The sequence below is a fragment of the Heterocephalus glaber genome, unplaced genomic scaffold, assembly GCF_053883595.1.
Source record: "Heterocephalus glaber isolate CG9 unplaced genomic scaffold, H.glaber_assembly_v1.0 deba00001452, whole genome shotgun sequence".
Taxonomy (NCBI): Eukaryota; Metazoa; Chordata; class Mammalia; order Rodentia; family Bathyergidae; genus Heterocephalus; species Heterocephalus glaber.
In genome coordinates this window covers 6,708,244-6,734,821 of record NW_028258302.1, presented here as the reverse complement: position 1 = coordinate 6,734,821, position 26,578 = coordinate 6,708,244, and the positions used below count along the sequence as shown (strand labels likewise).

Genomic DNA, 26,578 nt, shown 5'->3' with positions numbered 1-26,578 from the left:
AGGAAGGTAAACTGAGGCTGGAGCAAGCTCACTGACTCACTGTGGGAGACAGGTAGAGGTGGCCTAAGCCTGGTCCCTCATCCCAGCTCTGGATTCTCTGTGGAGCCTGGCTCTGGTAGCTTCCCCAGGCTCAAGCCCTGGGGGGCTTGTAGAAGCCAAGTACACACAAATCACCTGGAGGAAAAATACTTTTTCATTTTTTTCCTTTTCATCAGAAAGAATCCACAAAGCTGGGGCTGAAGTAGCAGTATGTGTCTCTGGCTGGAGGCGGTGAGAGTGAGTCTGTGTGTAGGGTGTGTGTGTATGCGCGCATGTGGTCCATTCCTGCGGAGCCCAGAACACCAGAGTTCAGGGAAATGTCAGGTTCTTGGAGAAGGAGATTTTAATTAGGTTAGAGTTGCCTCCAAAAAGTACTAAAATTAAATATGAATCCATAATGCATGGCATCATAGCTAATGGTATGCAAATGGGACAGGGCCTGGCCGGGCTGAAGTAGGGACTTGGGCAACTGCAGTAATTGGGGAAAATGTCCCTTGGCCAGCAGCTACAGGCCTGAGAATGCTGCAGAAGGGAGCAGGTGCAGGATGCTGGGCTCGGTGGGGTGGCTGGTGCCCTTTAACAGGCGAGTACAGGGGCTGTGGAGCAGGGAACATTGACCAGCCAACTGAGAACGTCCAGCCCACTCTGGGGCAGCTCCGCTAACCGGCTGCTCTGGGGAGGTTGGGCTCAAGCAGGGGCAGCTGCAGTGCAAGAGAAGAGGACCCACAGCTGCAAGTGAATCCTCCTCTGTCACCAGCCAGCTGTGTGACCTCGGACATGTCACCTACACTGCTCAGCTACTACTGAAGAAACCAAAACTCTACCCTTCAATCTCCCAGAGATACCTGGGGGCATAATAAATGTTAAATATGTTAAAAGCTAGATTAGCATGGTGGTGCACTCTTCGAGGCTGAGGCAGGAGGATCACAAGTTAGAACCCAGCCTGTGCAACGGAGCAACCTAGCAAGACCTTGTCTCAAAATAAAAAGAAAAGGGATGGGAATATAGCTCAGTGCAAAGGCCCTGAGTTCAATATCCAGCACTAAAAAAAGTTAACTGCTACAGAAATAAACAGTTATTCTCTTACTTGAGCATGTATCCCAGAGAAGAATAAATAAGAGGTAACATTTACTGTCTACTTTTGGCACTCCAGGATATTATCCCACTTGATCCTTGTTGCAGCTCTACCGAAACCAACAGACTGTCAGCTAATGTGGGATCCAGGATTCAAGCCCAGTGAGTCTGACTCAAGAACCTACTCTCTGCACAGCTATGCTATGAGGTTAAAGATGCTCCTGGGTGAGGGGTGCTGTTCACAGTCACACAGGACAACAGGCATAATAACCAGGACAGCCAGGCCACCTCCAGCCTTGGTCACTGGCTGTGCTGCAGCAGGAAGCAGGAGGAGTCACAGTCTCTGTCTGCATGCTCTCAAGCGAGTCACTCACCTTTCCAGGAGTCAAGTTTCCCGCTCTGTGCCACCTTTGTGCTGCTTTCTGACACTGTAGCACTGAGTTCACCAGGCTTTGCAGCACTTTGGAAAAGTGCTTGGGGCTGGTGTCAGGTTGGCTCCCATTTAAATCTCTATGCTGAGATCCTGGTCCATTTACTTGATCTCACAGAGCCTTAGGGTTCTCATCTGTAAAACAGGCAGGCTGATAGTTCGTGCCCTGTAGCGTGGTGACAATTACATGGGGCCATGATGAATGACATCAGCTCCCTTGTGTAGAGCAGTGTATCAGGCACTGCCCTAAGCACTTTGTACTGCAACCTTGGCAACCGAAAGCAACCAACATGGTCATTCCCACAATCACTCAATCCCTTCCACAACCCTCAGGAGTAAATACCCTTTCAGCTCCATTTTACAGATGGGAAAACTGAAGTACAGAGAGGTTAAGAACTTGACCAAGGTCAGGAGACAGGATTTGAAACCAGTGCCTGGGTTCATCACCACCATATTCTGCAGCTTCAGCTTAGCACAGCCCATGTGTTTCAGAGGCACATGGTAAAGGCTACTGTTAAATCCAAGGGGTGAAAAGTTAACCCCAAACACCAGCCTTGGGGTAAGGATTCAACAAAATCACACATGGAAAGCTCTCAGCACGGAGTAGGGGTTCCAAAAATGTAACATGAAGGAATGAGCAAATGAGCGAATATGAGTGAAGACCATGGCTGTCCTGCCTCTTGCTCCTCCAGGCTGGGCAGGCATGGTACCTGGTGGTCACTTCGCCCACAGGGCTGCCGATTCCACTTCTCATAGCCCTCAGGAGGAGGCCCAGCTACAGCACTGCCAAGTACACCATGTGCTCTGGAAAGTGAGAATGCTCTTCAGGATCTGGGCAGATGGATCAACTGCATCTCATCAAACCCTTATCCCCTGGGCCAGAAGAATCCCCACCTATGATCCCAGAAATCTTGCAGGCCTAAGTAGGAGCAATGCCTAGGAAGGTACACAGAGGATGAAAATGGGATGGGAAATAGCACCAAGGTTTTCGAGTTGGAAAAAGTGTGAAAGTCCTTCCTTTGTGTGGGAACGAATGCCAGGGGCCTTTGCCTATTGAGTTTTCATCAAAGTAATTTATTGATCAATACCGTGAACATGGCTAGTTCAGCGATTTTGTAAAAAATAATTGTGTGCTGGATGCAAGGAGCACTTTGCTGGATCGTGGCGTGCAGGGCCAGGCAGGATCGCCTGTGTTTTATGGCCATCTTGGAACTGGGCCCTGGCAGTTACATCTCTGTGGCTTTGTCTTCATGACACCAAAACATTTGGATGGAGAAGAAAAAAGATGGGCCAGTCTTCCAGATGTTTCGTCTACCTGGCAGCAAATATCAAGATGTTTCCTGTGCAAGGTCACCACAACAACGGACCTGGAATACTGCAAGGCCAGGGACAGGGATGTATTGAAAAACAAGCTGGCCAGAGTCAAAGGCCAGAGCAGGAGGGAGTTTTCCATTTACTAAGCACCTGCTGTTTACCAGGCTTTCACAGTTATTTCTGTGCAGTTTCAGATAAGAAGAATGAGGCTGGCTTTGTGCTCCCAAGGTCACAAAGATAAAGATATGGGCAGGGGATTTAGCTCAGTGGCACCACACCTGCCTTGCAAGGGCAAGGTCCTGAGTTCAATCCCCAGTACCAAAAAAAGATGAAGGAATGATTCCCACCCAGATCTGACTTGACCACTCTTTTGATCCAGTTTTACTTGTTTGACTTGGAATAAATGAAACAATCTCATAGGCCTGGTTCTTCATGCACAAAGTGGAGGTCCTTAGTCTCTCTCTGCCTACCATGCTCACTGCTGAAGAGATGGGACCAGACACCTCCATGAACACACTTGGCAGCCTGAGGAGGATTCTACTGCTCCAGAAGGGTTTCTCTTCCTGGAGTCCCCTAAAGTGCTGAGCCTGGACCAGGCATGAACCCAAGCTGAATGTTCTATCAGTGGGTTAAACCAGGAGGGCTAAACACCTGGCATTCCAATGAGTGTGCACACTCTTCCTCCACATGTGTGAGCCCCTCGCAGGTACAAACTCTGGCACATGCTTCACAGAAGGAGGCCCTTAGGTCCTCCTGCCCCCAAAATAATTAGGTCCCTTGAGGTCTCCTGAGTCTACTCACCTGGAGGCCAGGGATTGGCTTGGAGTCATCAATCTCCCTGGAAGCACAGGCCTCTCCCCTGCAGGGCACTGTGCTCCACAGTCACAATACTGGCTGCTCTGTGACTGTGTCAAGCCATACTTGAGACTGGCTTTGGAGAGGCCCCTGGCTAGGAAGAGGCGTCACTCCCCAAGATCAGCTCCATGGAAGGATACGGACAAGGGAGAATGAGACGTGCTGAAGCCTGAAAAGACCCGAAATCAGCAGTCTGTGGTATGAGGCTGGCCCATGCCTGGACCATGGCTTCAGAAAACTGCCTCCCCAGCCAGGCCTGAGGCCACACCCCACTCCCTTGCAAAGGAAGCCTTTCTTTCTACGCTTGGGCCAGGTCAAGCCCTTCCCACCTCCAGGCCTTATTGTTCCCTCTGGAATGTTCCTCCCTGCATTCTTCACATGGCAGGTTCCCGCCACTCTTTGAGATTCAGAATAGGTGCCACCGTCTCAGAGAAGCCTTCCCAGTTCCCAATCCAGAGTGTGGCCTTCAGATTATTTCCATGTACATTTGCTATAATTCACAACTATGAATTTACTTGTTTGTTGCTTGTCACCCTGAGAAAACAAGGTCCCATGAACTGGAAGACAGAAATCTCACTGATCATCACTCTACATAGCACCTAGTACTGTGCCTGGCACATAGAAGGTGCCCAAATAATATTTATTGAAGCAAAGAAAAGAGAAGGAGGAGGAGGAGGGAGAAACTGGGCAAGACAAACTCCAGACCAGCTTCTGAGAGACATCTGGAACAGGTGTGGTCCACTTACAGAACTCCTTTCTGCAGATTCTCAGACGTCACTTCACAACTGAATGCAGTGCAGAGGTCTCTGCACGTGTACCAGTTTATCTGATCTGGCTCCTCCAGGAAAATCCCACCAGGGTGAGCCCCACTCTGTGCCAGACAGACAAAACCCTGAGCATGTTCCGAATGGTGCTCATCTCACAGAAGCCACACCCGGTGGCCTCTCTGACTCACTCTTTATCTCTCCATGAGAATTTATCGTACATGGGCTCATTCCAGTTTTAAAATAGTGGGGTCAAAGCAGCAGTGTCTAAACATCCACTTTCATCTTAGCATCAACAGATGCTGAAGCCCAGGAAATTCCCACTTAGACTCTATAGGATTCTAAGCTCAGAAATCAGGAAATATTACTAATTTTTTAAGAAATGTAAGATTTTCTCTAGTAATTTAGAGACATCGTGGAGTGAAATGGCTGAAGGTCTGGGCTCTGAGGCTTGGGGGTATCCCAGCTCTGTTACACGCTGCATGAGTGACCACAGACAGGTCCGCAAATCTCTAGAGGCCACAATTTCTTCATCTGTGAAATGGGGGTAGTTGTACTATCGCATGGGACCCCTGTTAGGATTAAAGGGATGAATGCATGAAAGTGCTAAGAACAAGAACTGGGGTCAGCACTCAATAAATACAGGGTATGGCTTTTCCCTATTTAGGTCAAGTTCTTGTTTGGCTTTAGTGCTAACGAGGAAAGGCAGTTCTGTCCACCGTGGGTGGGAGAGAAAGGAGAGGTCTTAGCTCCCTGGGGACTGTGAGATCCCAAGTGGCAGACAGCAGAGGGGCCTGTGGAGCTTCAGGACACCCCTGTCTGGGTGGGCTCTTCTCATCTCAGACCCTAGAGGAGTTGGTATCTGCTCCGGTGTGAGGGGCTGTGCCTCCTGCTGGGCTGTATCAGAAAGTCACTTCAACTTGGCACAGAAAGAACTAGGCCTGGCAGAAATCACATATTCCATGGCTGTCTTCTCTCCTGGTTCTAAGCACCTAAGAGGTAGGGACACAAGGTCTGCTCCCCCATGGAGGATGACCCCAGAATGACCTCCAAAGGGTGAGGGGAATGAGGGCCACTCAGACCTTCCAAAAACTGGGCCTCCCACTCTAACCTCTACGGCTACTGTCACCTCTCACCTTCCAAAGCATGGCAGGGTCTGAGCTCACTCCTGAGATGTGAGCCCTGAAACCCACCCCAGGGGTGTCAAGAGCAGGCCACTAACTCCACATCCCTGACATGGGTTTGACATCCAAACCCATCAGCTATGGGAACTAGTCCCAGACAGAGACCTGATTCTAGGTCCAGGAAGGCCAGATAGCCAGTATCCCAAACTAGAAGCATTCTTGAGCTTCAGAATTCTCAAGTTTAGTTTGGGTGATAATCCATATACCCAAAATATTTCCTAGCAGGCAGGAATGCAGAGCCAGCCCCAACTGGCAAGAAAGTAAGGTCCTCTGTTTGATCCAGAACTTAATCTACTTGCAGAGAAAAGCAGGAAGTTTGGCGAAGAAAACATCTCTCGCATTAATCTGAAGCTTCCCATCACCACCTGGCTCCAGGGGCTAGTGGAATAGTGAAATCTCAGGACTGGGGTGAGGCAGGATTTACAGACACTATTCCAGGCTGAAGAGTCAGGGTTGTACTTACTGATACACCTCTCTTCTCAAGCCATCTCTGGACAATGTCCCAGCCCATAGCCTGACAAGGGGACAGTGCCTAGCAGTTGGGCCTGCCTGGGGCACAGAGAGCGACCTGTGATTTCTCCCTACCTCATCCCTCAACTCCTGCCCAAACAGAAACAACAGCTTTGCAACACCTTCAGCTTTGCACCCTGGAAGGGGACAGGAAAGGGTGTGTGTCTGTGTGACCTATTGTAGGGTCCAATTAGTCACAGGAACAGTGTTGGAGTGATGGGCCTGCGGCCACTGCAAGGACTGCAGAGAAGGAGCAAGGACAGCGGTTGTTAGAATGCTCCTGCAGAGCTCTGATGCGTGCCTCATGTCCTCGTGCCTCAAAGACATGGTACTATGAAGGGGACTCACAGCAGAATCCGTGCTGGCACATGTTAACTTCACTCTGAGTAATGTCACCCTGGAGATGGGCCAGCAGCTTGCAGTCACCCAGACACTCAACAAGGAAGGAAGGGGCCAAGGATTTAGCTCAGTGTTTCCGGCGCATGCCTCGCAAGCGCAAGGTCCCGAGTTCGATCCCCGGTACCAAAAAAAAAAAAGGAAGGAAGAAGAACCAGGAGCATCCCAAGTGTGCCACAGCCCACCTGGGAGGGGGCAATTGGCTGCACCCCATAGGCAACTCTGTAATTTAATTTGACTTGTCGGGCACTTATTAATTGCCCACTGAGGGACTCACTGGGGCAGCTGCTGGGAACTGCACTAGAAGGAGGCACCACTGTGACATCCACACTAAGCACCCTACTGACTGATATCTTCACTGAAGGCTTAGATTCCTACTGGGAAAGCAAAAACAATTATGCTCACCTTAGGGAGGTGAGGAGTGTTAAATGAGATGGGAAAAGGCCTCAGTGAACAATGGCTATTAGGATGATAAGTGGGAATGAGACCAGATCCCTACCTTGGAGAAGCTCCTTGGCTACCTGGGAGGTAAATACTAGGCCTGGAAGAGCTAACAGGAAACAGAAAGGGAAGCAGGACAGGTGAGAGAAAACACAAAACAAACAGTTTGCTTATCTGTCTGTTGCTTAATCCTGGTAGTAAAAACACAGGCACTTGAAATACTTTCCTTTCCTCTCTGAACTCCACTGACACAAATCTGTAAGAGCAGGACAGGGATCCGCCCTGGCACAGGGGAAGACTCTGAGAAGAGGCAGCGTCTACGATATGGGTGAATGTGCTAACAGAAGTCAGAGGTACAAAATCGTAGGTTAAAGTCCCGTTTTAAAAATAATGGTTAACAACTTAAAAAACTAATTCAACTGAAAACTAAATTGATGGTGCAAAGAATTTCCTGAATTCCAAGCACAGGGGTTTGTCTTCAAGAGAGTGAACAGTACGAAGATGTTCTTTTTTTTTTTTTTTTTAATAAAAAGACTGTGATAAGAAAACAGTCTGAGGCTAGCATAGGAGGCCCATAAGCTTCAGTTTTCTGAACTCTGGGGCATTCAGTGAGATGAGAGGGCAGAAGACAATTTCAGTACAGATGAGAGTGCTCTAAAAATGGGGCTAAGGAGCTCAGGAAGGTCTTGACCCTCTGCCCAGGTGCATCAGAGAAGGCTTCCTGCAGAGGTTAAGGCTCCTGATAGGTATGAAGTAGGAGAAAGAAGAAACCTAGCAGGAGGCCAAAGAGGGGAGGGTGCTCCAGGTGGAAGACCCAGAGTACAAAAGTCTCAGCACTGGAAACAGTGGTACCTGCAGTGAGCTGCAGTGAAAGAGTATGTTGGTCAGCTTTCTCTTACTGGGGCAAAATACCTGACACACACAACTTAAAGATGGAGAGGTTTATGTGGCTCATGGTTCCAGAGGTGCCAGCCCATGATCTGATGGCTCCAAGGCAGAAACATGGCAGAAGGGTCTGGCAGAGCAAAGCTGCTCATATCATGGCAGCAGGGAGCAGATAGGCAGGGAAAGAGCTAGAGACAGAGGAGCCAGAGACCAGACATAGTTCCAAAAGTGACACCTCCAACCCACCCAGACGCAGTGTGCTTTATTAATCTCATAGGCATCTCTCAAGCAAATCAAGTTGATAATCAAGATTAACCATCACAAGTGGATTAGGCACAGTCCCAGCTGCTTTGAGCCACAGGGAGGTGCTGCCTGTGGCTGAGGAGCCAACTGCAGTGCAAAATCCAGAAGGATCAGAGTCCCGTAACAACTTCTCCAGCAAGGGCGAATAGGAGTCAGTCCCTGTGGCCCTTGAAGCTGCCAGGAAACAGTGCCTGAGGAGACCAGAGAATCCAGGTACTCTGGTGGTGAGGGACAGGCAGGGAGACACAGGGGCAGGAGGAAGGGGAAGGAGCAGGGGAAGAAAGGCCTGGCTAGGGGAGAGGAAGAGAGAGTCCTGGTGCCTGAGGAAGCCATGAAGGGTCCTTTCTCCAGCTGGTTTCTAGACCCAGCCCACTCACCATTTCCTGCCATGTAATCAAACTCAACAAGTTCTTTTGGAGCATCTGCAGTGTGAAGGGCATTGGGAGTACTCTGTGCCTCCATTACTTAGCAATAACAACATGTATCAAAACATCACATTATACCCCATAAATACATGCAACAATTATTTCTCAACTAAAAATTTTTTTAAATAAAATAAAATTTAAATAAGTAAAATTACGTTATGTCAAAAATTCATGTTGCTTCTGCTGCTAATAATGATAATAACAAGAGCAGCTAAAATCTATGTAATGCTTTCTCCATATGCATCATCCCAGGCTCTCAGTTTCTTCCTCTATAATGTGGAACCAAATCCCTACTCTTAGATTTATTGTATGAGATGACTGAATGTCTGAAAGATGCTTAGCATAATGCCCGGCACATGGGAAAGTCCTAAATAAGTGACTGATGTTATTAATATAGTGACTGATGCATTAATATAGTGATGCTGTGTTAGAAGAGGAGGCTGGAAACTAAAAGCATAGGAAGAGAGCATAGCCCAGCCAAAGGTACATCCCAGGTAGAGCCCCACACCTGCCCAGCAGTCTGAGGCCTCCCCCTTCCACCACATCTGCTAGCCGGGAGGGCAGCTCCAACCTCAGCAGGGAAAGGGGGCTCAGCTCAGCCTCCAGCAAGTTCCCAGCCACACACAGAACTTCAGGGAAAAGCCAGACAATCTCGGTTGCTTTCTTTCTCAGGCCTCCCTGCATGATTGTCCACAGGACCGAGGACTTGCAGCAGGCCCATCTGGGTGGCCAGACACACCAGGCCAGCCTGCCTGCTCAAGGAGACTATGAGAGGAGCAGTCTGCCATCTGAGGAACACCCCCCACCTCAGGTACCAGGAGACAGAGTGTGCTTAGGGTTTTCTGGTTGAATCAGAGAGCCATGAAATGGAGTTGAAGGCCCAGCCGTACCCACAGATGGCTGGGTGTGGTGTGGACAGGGGCCTTGGACAACAGACACGTGATGTGGCTTACAAAAGGACTGCTTGTGGACACCATGGCCTAGCCATCACTACTCAGGCCCAGGGCCATGGGGACAGTTGGGCTTCTGGGGGAGCTCCGGACAGGGAGTTGAGACATTTGGTCTCTATAGGCCTTCCATTCTGTCTGTACAACTGCCTGTCCTTTCTCACATGGGCCATTTAAACAGCTTCCTGAGGAGCCTCCGGCTTCCACTATTACCCCTGACACCACATCACACAGTCACTCTTCAGAGATCCAAATCTGGTCGTTTCCATCCCTCATAAAGTCCTCAGTGGCTCCCCAGTGGCCTTGGGATAAAGTCCAGACTCCTCATCATGGCTCAGCACAACCTTCCAGAAGGACCACAACTCCGGGCCATGTGCTTCACAGCCTTCTTGGCTCTGTTCACACTGAACTTCCTTAAACTTTTTAAACATTTGCTTGAAACATGAAATTGTGCCTATGTTTAGCCTATGAAGTTGATAGTTTCATATGGTTCAACTTAACACAGTTGCCAGCCCCTTGGGCGTTTGCACATGCTGTCCTTCTGCCTAGAATACTTCCCTCACTGACCCCCTCACTCTCACATAATTCCCTTTCTCCTCCCCAGATTTGTCTAGGGCGGGTTGAAAGTCACTTCCTTGGGGAAGCCTTTCGTGATGCTGCCCCATCACCTGTACTTCCCTTCTGTAACACACTTTGATGCCCGTCTCTCTTGTCAGATCATAAACTCCCTGAGGACAAGGAGCCATGTCTGTCTTGCTCAGCTTTGTAGCCCAGCACCTGCACAGGGCTGGTACACTGTACGTGCACAGTAAAGGCTCCCTGGCTCATCAAGTCCATGTGTGAATGAGTTGGGGAAGACTCATATCGGCTGCTTGATGACCTTGGAACTTCTGTCTCAGATAGCAGTTTCTGTGTCTTCAAAAAGCACCTACATCAGAGAGAGGCAAATTAAATGGGATCAGGCACATGGTGTGATTGCCCTTACAGCGTTCAAAACTATAGATGGGTGTACCTAGAGCTGGCTACAGCTACCAGTCTCCTTGCTGATCCATGGACACTGCCATGAGATAAACTGCGAAGGATACATGCAAGGAAGAAAAGAGTCTGAACTAAGTGTATTCCCTGCAACTGCCACACTGAACTTGGCGTTCACGGGGTTTATGTAACCCAGAGCAGGCACAGCCCTGGCCTTTTCAGGGAACTCAGATGTTTACAAGCATCTCTAGAAACACAGGTGGGCATGACTAGAATTTCAGAGTGAAATGAATCCAGGGCTCCTCCGTAGTGTCCCTGCCCGATTTCTGTCGGAGTATCTCCATAACTGGAAGCCAATTACCCCATCCACCTCCACCGGGGCCTTTTCCTGAATCTTCCAATGGCTCTTTCACTACATATGAAATAGCTGGTAGTGAATCAAAATCTGCCTTCTCGGATCATCACTCACTGGCTCCAATTCTATGAGGACCTGTAGGACCAGGTCTGTTCGCTCCTCTATGCTGTAGTCCTTAGAGATTTGGAGATGGTCTCTCTTGCCTTCGTATCTCCAAGCTCGACTCTTTGAGCTTCCTTCCTCAGCCTCCAGACCTGTACAATGGAGATGGGGCGCACACTGCATCCCATTGCTCCGTGCGTGGTGGAAACTGAAGAAGAGAAAGCACTGGGATTTTTGCTGGAAGAAGGAGGCTGCAGGAGCCCCAGACTTCTTACTGCAGACCTCAGAGCCTGTCTCTGAGAGCAAAGTAGCTCATGGAAAAAGCTGACTTTTGCCCAATGAGTCAGGCTCGAAAATTGTCTCCCCTCCCCAGCCTCAGGGGGAGATTGATGTCTACTCTGACGGATCACTCCAGTGTATTAGGTAGATAAAGAAATTGATTATTCCATAAATCATTGTCTTCAAGAAAAAAAACCCATTTTTTAAAAAAGAAAATATTATAAATCTGTCCAAGCCCCTGTACGTGAAAGTGTGGCCATTTCAATTTAATTGTCTGAGAGTTTCTTTGCTACAACCCCAGGAAGAAAAGCCCTTGAAGCTAATGACTCCCAAGCTAGAGGTCCTCACCTTCCAGAGAAGGCTATTTATGTCCTGGACAAGACAGATTTATACTGCAGCAGGAAAAATCTGAGTTAGCCAGCAAGAAGAACTATCTCATCAAAGGAGACAGAATTATATCCCTTGGAGACTTAAAAATTGGGAACAAAGCCCTGCCCCTCTTTCCCTCACTACTATATGCATCCACTGGATCTAGAAAAGATAGGTTCAATTCTAGCCCGAGATAGAGACTTGACCAAAATGAACCCTGGAGTGGGTTTGAGGATGAGGTGTGAAAGAATACTCTCAGAACAACATGAGTGATGAAATGATTTAGAGGGCCAAGAGCAGGTGGGAGTAGGAGCAAAGGTGAAAGGTGAAAGGTGAAAGGTATGACTTTCAGTTCTCTTCACCTCCCTGAGCCTTATCACTCCTCCCCAGAACAAAAGAAAATAAGGAAGATCCAAGCACAGGGCTCTTATCTGAACCACAAGTACCTAAATGTTAAAGATCGCTGAAGGTCACCCACTTGGACCTACCATGAGGACACTCAGGTGCCACCTAGCCCAGAGCTGCTGCTCCACCACCCCCTACTGGCCTCTGCAATTCTCTCACCTGTATACCCTGCAGTACACAGAGTGGGTGCTCAGTAAATGTTGGTGAATCAGTGAGTCAGCCCAGAACCCATGTGAAAAAGACAGGAAATAAACACGAAATTACAAACAGTATAAAAATAGCCGCATTTCCAAAGCAGATATTTTCTCATTCTGTGAATCTTAAAGGGAGCAGCAAAAAGCCCCAAATCTCTTCATACTGAGATATCACTGACCAGGGCCCCTGAAGCAGCCCACTTCCCCCCTGCCCATTCTGGATCTTTCTATCTGCTGTATGACTTCAAGTTGCCATCATAGCTCCTAAATCCCTGAGGCCCATCTTTCTAAGATTTACTCCTTGTTCAGAGATGAATGCCAATTTCTCTGACTCTGTCATTCCATTACGCTTTGCCTTGTTTGGTCCTTTGGCTTCTAGTCCAAGTGCTCCCCCAGTGATGGACAAAAGTTCCCCCACCTTCTGAAGTGTGATGGGATCACTCACAGCATGGCCTTGCTGCCAGGGAGAGGCCTTTGTTGGCACCCACCTCCATCACAAGGCTTTTTAGACACAGCCAGGTGGTGGAGCACCTGGAACCAGGGCTCTTTGGGCAATGCCACAAAGCTGTGACACATTTATTTCCCATCACCTGAACAAGGCGTAATTTTATTTATTAGCAGAAAATACAGCTCCATTATAGATATGCAGGGCTCCACAACTCAGGAAATAATAACACAGAAAATACTTTTAAGAAATCACATTTAGCAAGATAAAAATACATTACAGAAGCCTACTTACCAAATGCAATGTGAAAGATGATGCTGACAAGCTGAGCAAAGACGTGCGGTATCAGGTACGATATTTGACAATGGAACGTTCAGTCGTTTTGTCATCTGCTACTGCTCCCTAGCAGACAAGCCGTACAAGGCACCAAAGACTTAAGAATAATTTATGTGGAAGGGAAAAAAAAGGAGAAAATTCTATCCATTAACTTCATCTTCCTTTATTGTGTATTACTCCATTTGAATAACCACAAGTAACACTTCCTTCTAGCCTACTGTGTGCCTATGAAAACCCACAGTCTAATTTGTGAGTGCCAGAGTCCTAGAGGAATAGCTTTTGAAAGGAATCCCTGTTCGGCAAAACCTTGCAATAATCACATCACTCCTTCTAGAAAGAAGAGTCCGTGTGCAGATGGTGCCACACTGTACTCCAGCACCCGGCTGCTCTCCGTGGTGCTGAATGGAGAGGTTAAACGTGATCCTTAATCTCCTTGCCTCTCAGGAAACCACACATGGTGATCCATTATCTATGAGTTTTTATAAACACGTATGGATCCAATTAGTATTTTCTCTCTAGGTGAACAAAAATGGTTTACAGCTATTTGTCTACATTGGAAAAGTCTAGTCTACCAAGCTCCCTCAAGACTGCAAATTTAAAGCTTCAAATTAGCATACACACATGCATGCAGGTTCATGGGTATTTGTTTACCAGACAGATAGTGGGGTTGTTTTAATACAGTGCGGGTCAGCAGATAAATATTTTTGTCTGTTTTTTCCCCACAGTTCACATGACACTAGTCATGTCCTTTTTTCTGTCCTCAGTATCCCAACCAGCAACAGAAAACAATAGAAAGAAGTAATACTCCTGTGGTTTGAGGGGCCTCCACTAGTATTTTGATTATTTCATGGGCTCAGAGACCAGCAAAATGATAGTATCCAGCATTGAAAGACATCCTGGACTCAGGAGGAAGACACAAGGCTCTGCTTCCATTTCGAGAAGCCAGAGATTCAATTTCTCTGCTCCAGTCTCCCCCAGCCCTCAGTCCCCATGGACTAGCCATAATTCAGCTAAACCTGAAAGTTCGCCCGTATTTTATTTACTGATTCAATGTTACGAGACAAGCAAAATAGACAGCTGTCACCTCTATTAAGCTGGACAGGAAAAATGGTCATGTAGGCAATGGGTTCTTTCTGCTCATAACGCGTCATCTGTTTCCTCAGGGAGAGAAGCAAGAAAAAAGGGAGGGTCTAGATTCAAGGGAGAGTCTGGTCCTGGTGTGCTCAGGAGGGGAAGCACATCGTAAACCTGTCTCACCCTCACACTCAGCCACTCTGATACACTGGGCCAAGGGGCCCAGTTGGGCAGGAGCTGGGACCATCACTAAAGTTATCAGTTTCTCTACTGAGCCAAAGGGGTGTCACTTGTAAGGCACAGGGTAAAGAACAGCTGCTGACCCCAACTTGGGAAGCCTGTGCTAAGAGAAGCAAACCTCCACTTGGACATCTCTCACAAGCACACAAACACACACAGATGCATACACTCACACTCCCCAGAACCCATGTGGCTGATACATGCATTCCAAAGGTTACATGGCTCCTGCTGACAGTCTATACAGCCTGAATCTTCAGGATGACTATCAAGACCTCTGCTTTACACAAAAACTGTCATGTAGACCTGCTGTTTACATGTCCTAGCAGGACCGCACGGGGAAGACAGGAAAAGGGAGACCTGATCTCTGACTGGCAGCAGTGCCCATAGCACAGCAATGGTTCTGCCTAACAGATGTCATGAGTGATCAGCCTGTGAAGACCAGAGAGCAGAATTCCCTTCCTTCATTCTGCTCCCACAGGGAGCAGTGGAGATGCTGAGGGGCAACTGGGAAGGAGAGAAGGATGAGGTCAGAAAAGCGGGAGGATGATGATGTCTTCTTGAAGTGGACAGCTCAGCTATGTCTCTCTCAAGACAAGAATCATCAGCATGATATAAACCAGACAATGGATGTCAATTCTAAACTCAAGCTTGGGAAAGAACAGCTTCCTCCCCCAGATTCTTTAGCTCTACTCAACAGATTAGGTGGGAAAGACCCTGACATAAAAGATGCCAAGTTGGTACCTCAGAAGAATACCATGGGCATTCCTTGACTTCATGAAGAATCTAACAGTCTTACATGAAATCTTCATGGAAAAAATGGAGAGAGGGTTCAGCTAAATGAAAAGGTAGGTAGGTAGAAGTACATTCAAATGATTACATCCATCATGGATGTAATCAATTAACTCAACAAATATTTACTGTTCACCTACAATGAACCATGCTGTGCTATGCACTGGGCAGAGGAGTGAACAAGTCACCTGGGTCCACACTAGTACAGTGCTTATCGCTAAGGTAACTAAGGATAACAATACAGTGGTTGCTACAACAAGGGAAGTACGAAGGCTGTGGGGACTCAGAAAAGGTTGAAAATCAAAAAGGCTTCCTGGAGGGAAAAAAATGTTCTCTGAGACCTGAGTATGTCAGCCAGAAATACAAGCAGAGCAGAAGCTCAGAGTATGATGGAAAGCACAGTGCCCTCCAAGCCTTAGCTGCAGGGTACTATGTGAGGCAAAGAGGGATAGTGCCTGAGTCCACAGGTGGCAACCATGCAGATCATGAGCCAGGCTGTGGTATTCCAAAGCTAGTTAAGGCATAGGGTAGTGGATCTAAGACCCTTGGTAAATCCAGGAGACTGACATTGGTTACTTCCTGTCCAATGTGTTCAGATTAGATAGAGTGAAAGAAGACATAGTTGTCGAAGCCTCACATGGCATGCAGCATGAGAGACAAGAGAATGGGGAGCCCACAAAGCTGCATGATTCAGAACAATGATTCCCAACTCCAACCAGACTGGAGGCCAATAACTATTCGGTCCCTCTACCAGGAGGGAAGCAATAGAGGGAGAAGAAAGTATTCCTCATGGCTACTTTCCAAGGATGGAGCAATAGGAATAGGATTTGGTGGTCCAGACACAATGAACAAAATAACTGCCTAAAGATTCAATGACAGAATTTACTAAGGATAGATGACAGGTGCTGCAATTAAGGCTCAAAAGACCAACTGCCAATGGCAGGATGACAGAAGTTAGAGATCATCGGCAATAAAGGTGGAAAAGATCTCATGCTCTCACAAGTCCATCAGCTCAGTACGAATCAGTAGAGTGAAAGGCTGCTAAGAAGCCTAAAATAATCTGAGGTTGTATAACTAGATACCAAAGCTAAGATCTGAGGAAATGATGATCTTACTAGTTTTAATAAATAAGTAGTATTGTGGTCAGCTTTCAACACCATGATGGTGGATTTAGGCATCTCTAGTAGGAAGAAATATCTTTACATTTCTTCAGGCCTACAAGGTAGGACAGAGAGCATATTCAATCCAGAATCAGGGGGTAGGGTAATCATGACAGAAGACTGATGGGTAGCATTTACTGAGTTCCTCCCATGACCATATTTAAGCACTCTATATTTATTAACTCATTGAATCCATACATCACCATGAGACAGGTACTATCATTATCATTATTATTTTTGAGACATTAACTAGTTTGCCCAAGATTAGAGAGATGGGAAGCCATGAGGGCAGTCTTCACAGTCAGGCTGTTAGATTCCAGAACTTATGAGCTTACCCAAAATACTAGAATGCTTAAAATGCACCAAGGGCTTTCTATGTGCCAGGCAAGTTAATTCTCACAATATTCCCGTGAGGTAAAATCTATTATTATCTCCATTTTTCAGGTGAGGAAAGCTAGGCTTAGAGAAATTAAGTGACTTGCCCAAATTCGCACAGCCAAGAGGGAAGGAATGGGAGTTCAGACCTAGACAGATGGATTTCAGAACCTACATTCTCAATGTCCAAGTCTTACTGCCTTCTTGGAACTGCAAAGAGACACATTTCAGCTTTTAGGGGGAAAATGTGCAGCCAAGATTGGAGTGGGCCAAGATCTTTGCTACAAAGAATGGGAAGAATAGTAAGCTTTCTATTGCAGGTGGTATTCAATTAGAGTGGACCTCCTCCTACATATGGAGAGGTCTTCTATTGAACTGAAACGGTAGACCCTCAAAGAGGGTTCCCAGACCAGTAACATTTACTTTATCTGGGAATCTGCTAAAAATGCCAGTTCTTAGGCCTCTACCTAGACCTACTGACACACAATCTCTGCGGACAGGGCTCAGCAAACATGGATTTGAATGAAGTTCCAGGTCATTGTGATACATGTTGCTGTTTGAGAACCAGAGGCCTAGAATGACCCCCAGGGTTCTTTTTAGCTTGGCTTCTATGATTCTTTACCATAGACAAGAAATACAATGCTGGAGCCCTGGGAAGTCCTTGGCCCCCTGTCCCAGATTTTCTGCCCAATTGGGCAGCTTTTTGGAACAGCATATTTCAGTTCTGCAAAGCAAATGCAAGGAGGCTTTGCAGAAGTCTCCCTTACTCCCATATTTAAAGAGTCATCCCTGCAGTTGTTCTGAGAACTCTATAAAAACCACTTCCATTGGTAACCTGTCTGCATCAGTCCCTTTAATAGCTCAAGACTTAATTGTCTCCTATGGATTGGAACCCTCTCGACACAAACCAGAATTTTAGCTCCTTCTTTCTCCTTTTTTCCCCTCTTCCATCCTTAACCACCATTCCTCATGGCACAAAAGGATCTGGAGTCAAAGCCTGCCACTCCTCCCATCTCATTATCTCCCATCTGTATGATCACTATGGGGACTCTCCCCTCCCCAGCTCTTTCCTGGGGCCTCATTACCCAATATCTCCCAGGAGAGCCAGCAGTGTCTATCCCTGGAGCCCAGTCTCCAGCCACAGACCCTCTCTGGTCCCCACTGGCTTGCCCAGGGAATGAGATCAGACTCCCCATCCAGGAAGGGCTGATCAGGACTGACCAGACCAACTCAAGAGCATCATATAACCAGGGCCTTCTCATTTCTGAATAGAACAAAATGCATTTCAATTAAAATGCTGCAAATACAAGGAAGAACTAGAGCCCCAGGGCTTGATAAATAATGGTCTAGGAACATCTTAGGAAGAGCCCCTCTCTTGTACTTGGAATTGTCACTGATGTTGAACCCACCCATTCCACTTCTGGGAAAATGAGTATGTGGGCAACGGGCAAGTGCCACATACCTAACTACATGGAGTGCTGGACAGCAGGGTGAACCCAAAGCAGAGGGTGCATGAGAAGCAGATAGCTCAGAGTCTGATGACAGAGACATGGCCTCTCCCTTTACGAACCCTCCCTTTTCCCCGAACATTTGTTAAAAGTTAGGCACTGTGAAAAGAGCTTTATGTAGTTTATCTCCTTTAATCCTCACAATAGCCCTGTGAAGACAATCCTATAAGGCTCAGCCATATGAAATTTTTGTAGGTCAAAAGCAGCAGGATCCAACTGCATATGGCTACTTCTGTTGCACAGATGAGGAAATGGAGACTCAGAGGGGAAGTGACTGGCCCAAGGTCATGAAGCAAGTACACAAATGCAGATCTGCCACGTCTCACCAACCCCATCTCACACCATTCATTAATGTGAGGTGTCAAAAAAATTCCCCAAGTGAACACAGACACAACATGTGAGACAGAGAAATACACTGATTTCTAGGTGGAAACATGAAAGGAAAAAAAAGAAAAGTCCACCTTAAAATCAATGAAATACATTATTTGACTCCAAAAATTCCTTCTGCGTCTTGATAGTGACAGGGAGAGATGGCTTTGAGCACCCTGCCAAATATTCACTAGAGAAGGCTCAGATATGTCCCAGACCTAACCACAGCCAAGGTCAATAACGCTGGCAAACAAGGTATAAAGGTCAAGGAAAGCAAGGAGAAGGACTTGGGAAACAGAGCTGCGAGGAGAAAGAAATGCCAGCCTTGAAGCAGGAAGCAGTGTGGACTCGGAGGTAATTCTAAAAAAAATAAAACCCTGGTGGGGGTTGAGGGCGGCTCTGCGGCATGCTACTATAAAATGTGGCAAAAAGGAAAGAAAAGCATTATCAAAAAGACCTGTTGTTCTCAAATCCAGTCCTCTGGCCCTCAATCCAATCTCATCTCTCCAAACCACACTAGTTAGAATTCAGTCTCTGGGGCATAGAACCAGAAGGAAACTTGGCCCCAGAAGCACACCCAGACCCTGGAGTGGGGCCAGGATATAAGGAAGTGCTCATTCTCACAGAAAATCACGCAAATGCAGGGTCACCATTCAAGAGCCTCCTTAAATTCTGGCTGCCTCAGTAGCCTCACCACAGTCTAGGCTCTTGCTGGCCTCAAATGGAGAAATGATGGTCCTGGTAAATAGCATGACCCTATGACCATGCCAATCCCAAATCTTTCACCACTGTGGTGCCTCTGAGCAATGCAGCTTCCCACACTTGCAGAACAGCTCCATCTCTGGCAGTCACCAAAATCCCAGGATTCCCTTACCTCCCTGGAATCGGAACACAGAGGGCAAAGGGGACTAAGCTGGACTGCCTTGCTCTTGCAGAGGTAGAGTGGGGAAAGGTGAATTGGACAAGGTTGCTGCATCCCGGTACCTACACACCCACACTGCCTGTAGGACAGTAACAGGGGTCCAGGGCCCAGTGTCAGCAGCACCTTACCCTTACACATTGCTCACCAGCCTCAACTCCTAACCTGGCAGCCTCCAGTTAGAATGTCATGATGTGATTCTTGCTTAGAAAGAGAATGGCCATAAAACCTGCTACCCTGGAAGGGATGCTGGGGAGAAGAGCGCATGGTATCAGGGTAGCAAAAGGGTGGAAGGAAGAACAAAGGGAGCTCATGTAGCAACCACCTTCCCTTGCCAAGTCATAGCTGATGAGATGGTGAAGGGAACACACAGATATACACACAGTTTCTTTAAGGACAGCCTGTTGGATCCCAGGGAGACATGGAGACTGGAGACCCCAGAGAAAGAGGTTTCTGTGAATGGACTGGCCCTACCAAAGGAGAATCCAACTTTATTTAGGACTTGTATTAAAGTCTGGGCAGAGTCCAAAAGGCAGCCCCAAGTGAAGAGTAGAAAGTCTAAGTGTGTATGTTGGCAGAAGGGGTGAGTAACAGCATTCACACCTTTCCCTTGAAGAGAGCAAATCTGCCCCAGTCCCAGCTCATCTGCAAGGCCAGCCTGCTGCTGGAAATTAGCATTGATGGGGTTAAATATGGCAGAGCCCATCCAGCCATCCCCCCCAGGGGGCCAAACACAGCCCAGTCCATTGAGACCTGGCTCGGCAACCTGGATTAAGGAGTGGGGACGCTGTACTCAGCTCCTTTACACTCATTGCTTTCTGACTTCAGACTACAGAGTCAGTTAAATGCACCAGGTGTGGAATCAGGCTGAATGCAATTCTTGTCCCATCTCTACCACTTATAGGCCTGTGATCTTGAACAACTTGGTTCACCAGTCTTAGTTTTCTCATCTGCAAAATGGGGAGAATGCCTGTAGGGTGGTAAAGACTGAGTAAGATGATGAAAAACATGCAACAGTTACATTTATTGAACACTTACTATTCACGCACACTAGTGGTCACTGAAAACACACCATAGAGTGTGGCACCTAATAAGTGGTCAGTAAACTGGGGCCATGGTATTGTTGTTTCATTATTTTGATTTTGTTCCAGACCCAGGTGGGGGCCAAGGAAGATGATCATCTCAGCACAGGCACACTGCCCTCTGGTGCTGCTGCTGAGGAATCAGCACCTGGAGAAGCAACTCCAGGAAACAAGAACAAGGCCAGGGTGCCAGCCCCATCCCCATCTGCTCCGTTTTTACACCTGGCCCTTAGCACATCTGTCCACCTAAAGCTCCAGTCCACCACACCCATCTCAGGAGGACAAGCCAGTGCTGAAAGGTGCTGGCCGCAGAGGAGACCCCTGCTCCTGGAGCATCAGTCCTTTCTGTGGCCAGGGACAGCCTGGGGAGGTTCCTGGGGAGAAAAGTAGCAGCGCTGGAGGGTCCTGAATAAGCAGGGAGGGGCTCCCGCTGCAGCTGTGGGAGGAAGAAGCAGGGGCAGCTGACTCAGTGGATCACAAGCACAGTCCCAGTTGCTGAGTACAAACAGATCTCCGCATAAAAGACCACCTCAAGCTGCCTGCAGCCTCTCCCGCTCAGTCCTTGTCCCTCCCCCAACAGGAGAAGTAGTTCTCACGCCCACAGGGGCATTTGTGCATCCTCTCCATGCCCTGAGGCAGGAAGCTGTTTCCTGGGTAGGGACAGTCCCTGTGGGAGCATGGGAAATAAGGGAGGTGGCTCACTGGCCCACAAAGGACCCTAACAGCAGTCAGGCAGTCTTGCATTCCTAGAGGGATGGGGAAATAAGAAGTCCTTCTAAGCTCTTTCAACACAGCACTGTGGGCTGGGCTTCGGAATTCAGCCCAGTGTCATGGCCAGCTGCAGGGGGTTTGGGTGACCTTGGAAAAGCTTAGTCAGGCCAGGGTACCTGGCTCATCCTGCATCAACCGCTCTCACAAACCCCAGGTCATCTGGACGTCAAAAGACTGTTTAGCGCAATGCGAGTCGGCATCAAGAAGAAATTAAACTCCAGCTGGAGAAAGAGGAAAGCCCAGGCTGACAGGAGCAGCTGGGCTGAAAAGTGGAGGCAGAGACTCCTCAAGTTAATGCTTTCTAAGGCCCCTCAGGCCACTCCCAGGTCTTGTGTGAAGCTATTTACTTCCAGGGGGGGGAAACCCTATTGATCTTCATTCAGCTGCTGTCTGTTCCTCCGCAGCAGCGATGTTTCAGCGCATCACCAGTCACTGAGAAATTTCTCATTGTTTTACACGCAGTGGCTCCTAAACTCAAGAAGCGATCAGAGGAGTTGCAGATGGGGCTAGCTTAGGAATTCTGAGGGGAGGGAGGGGCCTCCCTCCCCAAGGAAGGGCTGCTGTTGTCCTCTGGGCTCCTGTACATCGAGGAAGCTCGGGTCCCTATAACTAGTTCTGTTCTGCCTGCAGATGTTCAGCTAGTCCAGAGCTGGGCCAGCGCCTCCATTCCACCCAGTCCCATACACACAAACATGCACACACCTGCTTTATGTCTCTGCAGTCATTTGGCTTTGAACCTCTCCACTGACTCTCTAGAGTTCACCACCATCTACCCAAGCTCTTCATCACACAAGGCTGGCCAGGCTTCCCCAGCTGCCACCACCACTGCATGGTCCACAATGTTTGAGATAAAAATATGTCTGTAGTCCAAGGAAAGATCTAATCGTGAAACCTACAGTGACATTAACAGTTCCTTCCAGCTTGTGCTACTGGGAACTTTGAATCCATGGAATGCCAATCATGAAGGTTAACCAAATTGTTTACAGATAGGGAAACTGAGGATCAAGGTAGGAAGGAAAGTGTGATTTGATCAAAGTGGTCCAGATAACTGGCAGCAGATAAAGCAGAAAAGCCAAGCCTCCTGCCTCCAAGCCCAGTTCTGGGTCACGGAACCTGAAAATCCAGATCCCCAACAGGTCACCCAAGCCCATTTGGCAGAAAGAACCCTGCACCAAACTGCTTTCTGTAAGTTAAGACCAGGATCCATCCAAACAATAATAATAATGATAATAATAATAAAATGCTGAACAATATGCCTTGCAAACCTTCAATGAGCAGCACTTGATAATCACACACAGAATAGATCTTCCACATATTCATATAAAATAATCAATGATCATTTTTTCCCAAAGACTACAATCCAATTACTCTCTCTCCCTCACTCTCTCCCTGTGCTCCTTTGTTACTTGCAAACCATCCAAGCAATCAATGCCTTGACCTCTCCCTCTGATAGACACAATTACAAAAAGACAGAGCAATGCAATTCATCTATTCAAGATGGATTGTTTGAACACTCTGTCACACTGCTGAGCTATCCATCTCCTTGTCCAAGAGGAAATTTCAGCCCCAAAAAGAGGCACAAAGAGAAGGGGTGGGTACGATGCTCTCCAGCCCAGAGAGCCTGTCTCACACCTGCAGGTAAACCCTCTCTGGGCCGGTGCTCAGCAATGCCTGGCTGCTACAGAAGGATTCAGCTCCAAGCTCAGCCAATCCACGCACCAATCTTGGGAACCAGAAGTGCCCAGCATGCTCCGGAGCCCAGTTTCTAGGATCTCGATTCCTGATTTCCTAGCCCCAGCCAGAGCCCTTAGATTCCAGGGGTGGGAGGGATGGGAAAAGAAGATGGCATAGGGCCCAGCCAAGGCGATGTGTTTGGGTTTCAGCATGAGATTCGTCTTCTCTTTCCCTCTCCTTCTCCTCTCTCTGCGACACATCCACTGTAGCTTCTTGGCCCCAGCTGGGGTTCAAGCATCAGCTCAGAAGGATGGAAGCTCACTCCCCGGGCCACTCCAGAGAAGTCTGGAGGTCCTCGAGCCTTCCCATTTCTCTACCCAGGCTGGCACAGTTCCAGCAGTCACGTTTGGCATCGACACGGCACCCCAGTCCTTGGGCTGGGAACCAAATGGGGCAGGGCTCCTGGATATAAATGGCCTGGGCTGACATGCTAATTAATCCTGGGCTTAATATGAAGAAGATTAGAAGAGAGGAGACTGCCGTTCTTTAATTACATTATTGCATGCTGAACCCAAGGAAGGACAGCAGGTTTGGAGAAGGGTTCAGGGTCACGGGGTACTCTCAGCCCCATCCAATTTCACAGTGAGAGCGGGCAGGTCGAAACACATCATCCTAGCCCTCTGCAGCGCCCTCCCTCTATGGTTGCCCTCACCTGCTCCCGTCTCTCTGGGTCTCTAAAGATGTCTATCCCTGAGGCTGAGCTGGGCTGGGAGCACATCCATCTTACCCTGGGGAGGAAGGATCAAGGAAGAGGGACCTGCAAAGCATGGGAGGGACACAGATGACCTTTAGGGTTACTATTTTCTCTCCCAAGGATACCCTACCATGCAGGTCCTCCAAAAACAAGGGAGGAAAGAAGGGACAGAGGAAGTGCTTGTCCACTGTTAAAGGAGCTGCCTGCCCCTGGAATGGTGACTGTGCTGAGTTCTGGGGAGGCAAAAGCAGAAATAGAAGACATTTTTAGCTTGCCAGGAGCAGCCTGGACTGCAAAGGGTTAAACCTAGCCGCGCGAGGGCTGTCCGTAGAGTCCCCTCCTGAGCCTGGCCTTCTCTGCCTCCCTCCTCTGCCAGGGTCCTGGTGCACAGACTGAAAGACCTCAGCGTTGCTCTGGCCCCATTTCCCTGATGTCAAGTTCCAGAGGGTCTGGTAGGTGGAAGACAGCCAAGGAGGAGACAGACCTTCTAGGGTTGCCGACCACCTCCTAGGGAAGACTCTAGTATGGAAGCCAAGCCTGACAACCGTTCCTGCATTCCCGTTCATGAGGCTGGCAGCCCAGATTTCGAGCCAGGAGAAGCACCACAGAGGAGGAAGGTGGCCCTGGCTGGCCACAGCTCTGCTTGCCTTCTGCCAGACGCTGGCGATGGTACCTCACGAACCCAGGCGGCCCAGGTCTCCGGCCTTGGCTGCAGGCGTAAAGCCCCGGCGACGAAGGCTCCCGCGTAGCCCGACTGGGCCCGTGGGCTTGCCAGATACGCACCGCCACTCGCACAGCCCTGTGCGCTGCCCACGGGGTGCCTTGAGCGGCCACAACAAAGTTAAAGCCCCGAGTAAGAGTAAGTCTCCGAGGAGAAGAGACTGAAGCAGCCCGAGCCTCAGAAAGGCACGCACAGGCCGGCCAGCTGCCTCCAGCTGCGGAGGGATTTCGGCTAACTTTAAAAACCACTCGCATCTCTCGGCCGCCTTCCCCGGCCGCGCTGGGCCGCCTCGATCGTTCCCTTCCTCCCACCTCCGTTGCCCCGGGCAGAGAGGAGCCTGGGTCTCGAGAGACAGACTAGAGTGGCCAGGGGAGGGAGGGCTGCCCCTCCCCTGCCCCCCGTCGAGGTGGAAAAAGGCCGCCTAGACCGAGGGCGGCCAGCGGGCGGGGAGACCCTGCTGCCCTCGTCTTGCAAATCCGTACCCTGTGCCCCCACTGCCACCGCTAGAGCTGTGCCCGAAGTGAGGGCGAGGGGCCCGCGGGGAGCGAGAAGGGGAGAGAAGCGAAGTTGGCACCTTCCCCAGGGCTTGTACTCCGCGGAGAAGCCGGGTCCCACAACTCGGTCTGCGGCCAAGGCGCGCTAGCAGTCGCCGCCGAATTCTCGGGCGCCTCGGGTTAGAATTGGAACCCTTCGCCACCCTCCACCGGGTCTGACCTCCCAGGAGTGCGCCGAGGGCCCCTCGCCCACCACGGCCCCGCGGCCTCCTCCCCACTAAGTAAGGCCTACGACCCTGGCTTTGGAACTTTGTCCACGTCACCATGAGGAGCTCCTGGTTATTCAACCGGCCCCAGCGGCCCGAAGAGAGGCTGGGGAAAAAAACCTCTCCGGACCAATTGGGGCCCCCATTCCCGCCCCCGCCCGAGCGCTCAGAGACCTCACCTCCCCGGTTCTGGGGAGCCCTTACCGATCCGGATGACGTGGGGCATCCCGCGCGAGTCTGGGATCCAGAAGGCGCACACGAGGAGCCCGGCCCAGTATTCCCAAACCAGACTCCGGAGGCGCCGCCAGGGAGCGGTCATCGTTGGGCGCCGCCGAGCGTGCCCGGGGCGCGGCCGTGGCGGACTCCCTGGGGCGGCAGCTCTAGGCGCGGGCGCGCAGCAGCCCCTGAGGCGCCGCCTGGCCCAGCTGCCCGGCTCCCGAGCGCCGCTGCGAGTGGGGGGCGCCCCGCGGCGCTGCGCACATCTTACTGGGGGGCCACCCTGCCGGGGCCCGCCCCGCCTGGCTGCCGCCCACGGGCAGCCCGCGGGCAAGGCTCCTGGGCTCCGCCCGGGCTCTGCTCGGACTCGTCTCCGGCTCGCGGCGGCTGGGCTCCGCACGGGCTCCCACCTGCCCCGGCTGCCGGGCGCTGGCGGGCGGGCTGCACGCGTCTCTGGCCGCTCCTCCTCCAGCCGCCGCCGATGCTATCGCCGGGCTCGCACAAAGCCCCGGAGTGGAGTTGCACGCGCGCACACTCCCTCTCAGCCCCCTCCCCCGCGCCCTGCCTCCCGCCTCCCGCCTCCCGCGCCGCCCGCGCTCCCTCCGCGCACTCCCCCGCGCACACACTCTTCACACTCACACTCGCCGAGGCGCACACTCGCGCGCTCACACCTGCGCAGAGGGCGGGGAAGGGGACGCTGGACCCGGTTTGAGGGGACGCCCAGAGGACTAGGACTCTCCTCTCCTCGCTTCCCAGACGTCCTCATCCTCCCTGCCGCCCCCAGTCCCTTCGACTGCGAGGGCACAGAGCCCGGGAGCCAGGCGTGGAGCGCGAGAGCTGGCACCGCGAGCTGGGAGACGCGGCAGCCCAGCGGCCCGACCAGCTGGAGGAGGCGCGCCCGCCGGCAGCAGCGAGACCGGAGCCCGCCGTCTGCGGAGCCTCCCCTTCCCGCTCCCACGCGGCCCGCGCTGCGGGACCAAGGCGCCCGGAGCCTGACCCAGGGGCCAGTGTCCCTCCATAGCCCCAGCCCTTGGGGAGGCAGGGTTGGGCCTGGAGGACAGGGGACTGGGGAGATAAGATTCAAAGAGAACTGTCCAAACTGGGGCAAGGGGAACCGCGGGAGCCGGAAGGAGTGGGAG

General features: G+C 50.1%; 1 protein-coding gene across 2 annotated transcripts in view; it reads right to left on the bottom strand.

Moving 5' to 3' along the window:
- The window catches only part of Grik3 (glutamate ionotropic receptor kainate type subunit 3), a 210,904-nt gene extending 184,662 nt beyond the window's left edge, over window positions 1-26,242 (bottom strand). Inside the window, exon 1 of one of the 2 annotated variants that reach the window (XM_087215258.1) lies at window positions 26,111-26,242. Coding sequence is in view for 1 of the 2 variants with exons in the window: in XM_004850974.4 (XP_004851031.1) it covers window positions 25,428-25,542 (115 nt within the window). In the remaining variant the exon portion in view is untranslated. Of the gene's footprint in view, window positions 1-25,427; window positions 25,632-26,110 lie in introns of those variants that run through there. The other variant, XM_004850974.4, reaches the window with a different exon arrangement.
- Window positions 26,243-26,578: the final 336 nt, after the last annotated feature.